The 6,196-nt window shown below is 55.2% G+C and overlaps 1 protein-coding gene across 1 annotated transcript; it reads left to right on the forward strand.

Moving 5' to 3' along the window:
• Positions 1 to 1,719: 1,719 nt before the first annotated feature.
• Positions 1,720 to 6,188, forward strand: LOC113961141 (serine/threonine-protein phosphatase 1 regulatory subunit 10-like; the record flags this gene model as incomplete). The annotated part of the gene is made up of 10 exons (XM_027671208.1): positions 1,720 to 1,892; positions 1,970 to 2,056; positions 2,146 to 2,281; positions 2,793 to 2,844; positions 3,107 to 3,184; positions 3,270 to 3,440; positions 3,833 to 3,932; positions 4,658 to 4,767; positions 5,230 to 5,330; positions 6,123 to 6,188. Coding segments are annotated over exons 1-10 (1,008 nt in total), but the record flags the coding sequence as incomplete, so codon positions are not given.
• Between the last annotated feature and the right edge of the window lie 8 nt (positions 6,189 to 6,196).

Consider the following 6,196-nt stretch of genomic DNA (forward strand, 5'->3'; position numbering starts at 1 on the left):
CCCCCCCCAGGAGCCACCAGTGGCTCTTTTTTTGGGGGTGGAATTTTGTGCTCAAACCTCCCAGTTTTGGTCAAAAGGAGTTGCCCCCCCCCCCGGAATTGGGGGGTTTTGGGGTTTTTTTGTGCTGCTTTAAATTGTTGTTGTGTCTCTGTAGGGGGGGGGGGTGTTCTGACCCCCCCCAATTAACCCTCCCACACCGTTGGGGTCTGTGATTAATTAGGGGGGGGCACTTAACGAACCCCCAGCTCGTTTAGGCCCCTCCAGGAGCGAGAAACAGCCTCTGGTTCAACCCCCCCTTGCCCAAATATTGACATTTTTGGGGGGTTTTTGCCCCCCCACCCTAAAAACAGCCCCCCCAGCCCCCCCTGGGTGCCCTCCTTAAGGAAACTGGGCCATAATTAAGCCGTAATTAACAGTGATTAAGTGATGTCAGAGCCTGAAAGCCCCGCGGGGGGGTCATTAAGGGGGGGCTTGGCCTTAATTAATGGGCTGTTAACGAGTGGTTTGTTCATTAGTCAGGGGGTTTAATTAAAGGGTGGGGGGTGACACCCCCAAATGAGCACTTTGTCAAGGGCCAGCTCGTTAATTAACCCCTGGTTAATTAAAGTGGGGGTTGGAAAGGGGGGCTGTGCCCCCCCAGCCCCTGCCCCTGATAATGGGGGGGGGGAGTTTGGGGTCTGAACCCCCCCCAAAGTGACCCCAAATCCTTCTGTCCCCCCACAGAGGGGGCACAGCATTAATGTGTTAATTAATGTGTTAATTAACGTGTTAATGAGTGACACAAACGAGGCCACGGTGTCATTGGGGGGGCTGTGACCCCCCCCCGGGGTCCCCTGGGGGTCCCTCATTGGGGCAACTCCATTTTGGGGCCGTTTCCTGCAGTTTTGGGGCCATTTCCTCCTTTTTCGGGCTCAATTCCTTCCTTTTTTGGGGTCATTTCCCTCCTTTTTAGTGTTTATTTTCCTCTCTTTTAAGGACAATTTCCTCCTCTTTTGGGCTCCATTTCTCCCTTTTTTTGGGGCCTCTTTTCTCCTTTTTTTTAGAGTCGAGTTCCCCCTTTTGGGGCTCCATTTCTTCCTTTTTGGGGGGTTGTTTCCTCCTCTTTTGGGCTCAGTTCCCTCCTTTTTGGGCTTTATTTCATCCTCTTTCGAGCACAATTCCCCCTTTTTTGGGGGTTGATTTCTGCCCTTTTGAGGGGGGACAATTTTCTCGGGTTTTGGAGTTTATTGTCCACTTTTGGGCTCAATTTCCTCACTTTGAGCTCCATTTCCTCACTTTGGGGAGTGATTTCCCCCTTTTTGGGAGGGGATTTCCCTCTTTTTTGTCCTTCTTTTTTGGGCTCCATTTTCTCTGTTTGGGGCTCAATTTCCCCCCTTTTTAGGCTCATTTTTCCCCTTTTTTAGGCTCAATTTTCCCCTTTTTTGGGCTCAGTTCTCCCCTCTTTTGAGCTCAATTTCCTGCTTTTTTAAGCTCAATTCCCCCGTTTTTTAGCCTCGATTTCCCCCTTTTTTTAGGCTCAATTTCTCCCTTTTTCGAGCTCAATTTCCCCCTTTTTAGGCTCAATTTTCCACTCTTTTATGCTCAATTTCCCCCTTTTTTAGGCTCGATTTCCCCTTTTTTCCCCCAAACCCCCGTCCATCCCTATCAGGGGGTGTCACTGGGGACCCTCTGTGTGGGTCCCAGGGGGGTTCCCACCCTCTCTGTGGGTCCCAGGGGGTTCCCACCCTCTCTGTGGGTCCCAGGGGGGGTCTCACCCCTCTCTTCCCCCCCCAGGCTGTTCCTGCCATGGGCTCCGGCCCCATCGACCCCAAGGAGCTCCTGAAGGGCCTCGACTGTTTCCTGGGCCGGGATGGAGAGGTCAAGACCATGGATGGCATCTCCAAAATCTTCAGGTGAGACCCCCCTGCACTCCCCACCCCCATTTTGGGTGATTTTGGGGTCCTGACCCCCCTTTTTTCCCCCCCCCCAGCCTGATGAAGGACTCGCAGAAGATGGTGAGTCGCTGCATCTACCTGAACATCCTGCTGCAGACCCGCGCCCAGGACATCCTCAACAAGTGAGCTGGGGCTGCCCTGGGGGGCTCCCGGGGGGGATTCCCACCTTTTTATCCCGATCCTCATGGAATTGTGCCCCTCTCCCCCCCAGGTTCATCAGGATCGGGGGCTACAAGCTGCTCAACACGTGGCTCACGGGCTCCAAGGCCTCCAACAACGTCCCGTTCCTGCAGCAGATCCTGCTCACGCTGCAGCACCTCCCGCTCACCGTCGACCACCTCAAGCAGGTGGGGGGGCTTTGGGGACCCCCAGGGAGGGTTTGGGGACCCCCCGGGGGGGGTTGGGGACCCCCAAGGTGGCTCCTGTCCCATTTGGATCCTCCTCAGGGGTGGCTTTGGTGTCCCTGAGGTGGCTTTTGGGTCCCCTCGGCTGGTTTTTGGATCCCCCAGAGTGGCTTTTGTCTCTTTAGGGTCCCCCCCAAGGTGTCTTTTGTGCCCTTTGGGTCCCCTCAAAGTGGCTTTTGTCTCTTTTGGGTCCCTGTGGTGGCTTTTGGGTTCCCCCAAAGTGGCTTTTGTTCCTTTTGGGTCCCCCAAGGTGTCTTTTGTCCCCTTTGGGGTCCCCCAAGGTGTCTTTTGTCCCCTTTTGTCCCCTTTTCGGGTGGTTTCCGTGTCCCCCAGGGGGGTTTTGGCTCTTTGAGGTGACATTGGGGTCCCCTCAGGTGGTTTTTGTCTCCCTGGGGTGGCTTTTGTGTCCCCCTGGGGTCCCTTTTTCCCCCCTGACTCCCCTCGTGCTCTGCAGAACAACACGGCCAAGCTGGTGAAGCAGCTCAGCAAGTCCAGTGATGATGAGGGTGAGTGAGACCCCCCTGAGACCCCAAAAACCCTCCCTCAGACCCCCCAGACCCTCCTGAGATCCCTCAAACCCCCCAACTCCTCCTGAGATCCCAAAAACCCTCCCTCAGACCACTCAAACCCCTCTCAGACCTCCCAAACCTTCCTCAGACCCCTCAAAACCCCCCTCAGACCCCCCCAAACCTCCTCCTGGTCCCGTGTCCCGCTCCCTGGTGGATTAATTACTGATTAATTAACATTTAATCACTGTTTGCCCCCCAGAGCTGCGGCGCCTGGCCTCCATCCTGGTCAGCGACTGGATGGGCGTCATCCGCTCCCAGAGCAGCTCCCAACCCACAGGTGAGACCCCAAATCCCCCCCAAAATCCCCCCAAAACCCCCCCAGATCCACCCCCCGCCATTCCCATGCGTCTCCCTCCCCCCAGAACGGGACAAAAAGAAGCGGAAAGAGGAAACCAAGAGCAAAACCCCCGTCCAGGAGAAGCCCCAGGAGGCCAAGAACGAGGCCAAGAACGAGGAGGCGCCGGAGAAAAAGCGGGAAAAGCCCAAATCCCTTCGGACCACGGCCCCCAGCCACGCCAAGTTCCGCTCCACGGGTAAGGAGTTGGGGCTGGGCCCCTTTTTTGGGGGGATTTGGGGCCGGTTTTGGGGGATTTGGGGCCTTTTTGGGGGGATTTGGGGCCGGTTGGGGGATTTGGGGCTGGTTTTAGGGGTTTTGAGGGGCTGGTTTTTTGTTTTTAGGGCTGTTTTGGGGGCTGGTTTTTGGGGTTTAGGGGTTTTGGGGACCTGGTTTTTGGGGTTTGGGACTGATTTTGGGGGCTGTTTTTGGGGCTGGTTTTGGGGGCTGGTTTTTGGGTTTTAGGGGTTTTGGGGACCTGTTTTTTGGGATTTGGGGCCGTTTTGAAGTTTGATGTTGATCTGGGGAATCTGAGGGGCCCTGCTGGTTTTTGGGGTGCCCTGGGACCCCCCTGACCCCGTTTCCCCCCAGGGCTGGAGCTGGAGACGCCGTCACTGGCGCCGGTGAAGAAACTCAACTCGGGCGTCTCCGACAAGTACAACCTGAAACCCGTCCCCGTCAAGAGGCAGAAGTGAGTCTGGGGGGCTCCTGGGGGGCTTTGGGGGGCTTGGGGCCCCTTTTGGGGGTCTCAGATCCCATTTTAAGGGATTTGGGGCCACTTTGGAGGGTCTCGCACCTTTTCTTGGGGATCTCAGACCCGCTTTTGGGGTTTCAAAAGCTGCTTTTCCAGGGTCTGGAACCCACTTTTGGGGATTCTCAGACCCGATTTTGGGGGGTCTTAGGGCTGTTTTGGGGTCTTTGGGGTCACTTTTGGGGGTCCTGACCCGTTTTCCCCCCTCAGCCCCTGGAGAGGCCCCTCTGGGGATCCTAGGGCTGTTCTGGGGGACTCTGGGCTGGTTTGGGGTCAGTTTTGGGGTCTCTGGGTTGGTTTGGGGTCAGTTTTGGGGTCTCTGGGTTGGTTTGGGGTCAGTTTTGGGGTCTTTGGGGTCAGTTTTGGGGGTCCTGACCCATTTTCCCCCTCAGTGCCCTGTCAGGCCCTGGGGAGGCCCCTCTGGGGATCCTGGGGCTGTTCTGGGGATCTCTGGGCTGTTTTGGGGTCAGTTTTGGTGTCTCTGGGTTGGTTTGGGGTCAGTTTTGGGGGTCCTGACCCGTTTTCCCCCCTCAGCCCCTGGGGAGGCCCCTCTGGGGATCCTGGGGCTGTTCTGGGGGTTTCTGGGTTGGTTTGGGGTCAGTTTTGGGGTCTCTGGGTTGGTTTGGGGTCAGTTTTGGGGGTCCTGACCCGTTTTTCCCCCCCAGTGCCCCGTCAGGCCCCGGGGAGGCCCCTCTGGCAGAGAAGAAATACAAACCCCTGAACACGGCGCCCAACGCGGCCAAGGAGATCAAAGTGAAGATCATCCCCCCCCAGCGTGAGTTTGGGGGGATTTGGGGGGTCTGGGAGGGGTTGGAGTGGGATTTTGGGGGGTTTTGGGGTGATTTAGGTGGTTTTAGGTGATTTCTGGGTGTATTTTGGGGGCCTCGGTCACCCCCAAACAGGAACCTTTTTGGGGACACTTTGGGTACATTTTGGGGACACTTTGGGTACAATTTTGGGGACAGTTTAAGTGACATTTTGGGGACAATTTGGGTACCATTTTGGGGACACTTTGGGTGCCCTTTTGGGGACAATTCCAATGTTTTTGGGTGATACCTGGATGGCGTTTTTGGGAACGATCCAGATCCTGTTTTGGGGAGGATTTAGGAGCTGTTCTAGGGACACTTCAGGTGCCATTTTGGGGACAGTTGAGTTGCCATTTTGGGGTGATTCAGGTGGTGTTTTTGGGGTGACTGAGGTGCCATTTTGGGGTGAATTTTGGGGTTTTCTCCCTCAGCCATGGAAGGTCTGGGGTTCCTGGACGCCCTGAACTCGGCGCCCGTCCCGGGCATCAAGATCAAGAAGAAGAAGAAGGTTCTGTCCCCAACAGCAGCCAAGGTGAGGAACCCCCGGAATTTGGGGTCCCCCTCTGGAATTTGGGGTGATTTTTGGGGTACTTTGAGTCCCTTTTTGGAGAAGAGTTTTAGTCCCTTTTTGGGAACACTTTTAGTCCCTTTTTGGGGACCATTTGGGTGCCATTTTGGGGGACACTTTGGGACCACTTTGGGAGCCTTTTTGGGGGACAGTTTGGGAACACTTTGAGTCCCATTTTGGGGAACATTGTCTGTTTTTGGGGCCGTTTTGGGGAACACTTTTAGTCCCTTTTTGGGAACATTTTAGTCCCTTTTTGGGAACACTTTTAGTCCCTTTTTGGGGACCATTTGGTGCCATTTTGGGGGACACTTTGGGAACACTTTGAGTCCATTTTTTGGGGGACACTTTGGGAACACTTTGAGAGCCATTTTGTCCATTTTTGGGACCATTTTGGAGAACACTTTTAGTCCCTTCTTGGAGAACACTTTTAGTCCCTTTTTGGGAACATTTTAGTCCCTTTTTGGAGAACACTTTTAGTCCCTTTTTGGGAACACTTTATGTCCCTTTTTGGGAATATTTTAGTCCCTTTTTTGGGAACATTTTAGTCCCTTTTTGGGGACCATTTGGTGCCATTTTGGGGGGACCCTTTGGGTACCATTTTAGGAACAGTTTGAGTCCTTTCCCTGGAACTCTTTGGGTGCCATTTTGGGACCTCTTTGGGTGCCATTTTGGGGAATGCTTCGAGTCCCATTTTGGGGGCCGTTTTGGGGTCAAACCATGTGGTTTTGGGTCTGAGCCCTGCCCTGTGCCCCCCAGCCCAGCCCCTTCGAGGGGAAGCCGCCCCCCGAGCCCAGCACGGCCAAACCCTCGTCCCCGGAGCCGGCGGCCGA

Source organism: Neopelma chrysocephalum, unplaced genomic scaffold, assembly GCF_003984885.1.
Source record: "Neopelma chrysocephalum unplaced genomic scaffold, ASM398488v2 Primary Assembly neopelma1_97047, whole genome shotgun sequence".
NCBI lineage: Eukaryota > Metazoa > Chordata > Aves > Passeriformes > Pipridae > Neopelma > Neopelma chrysocephalum.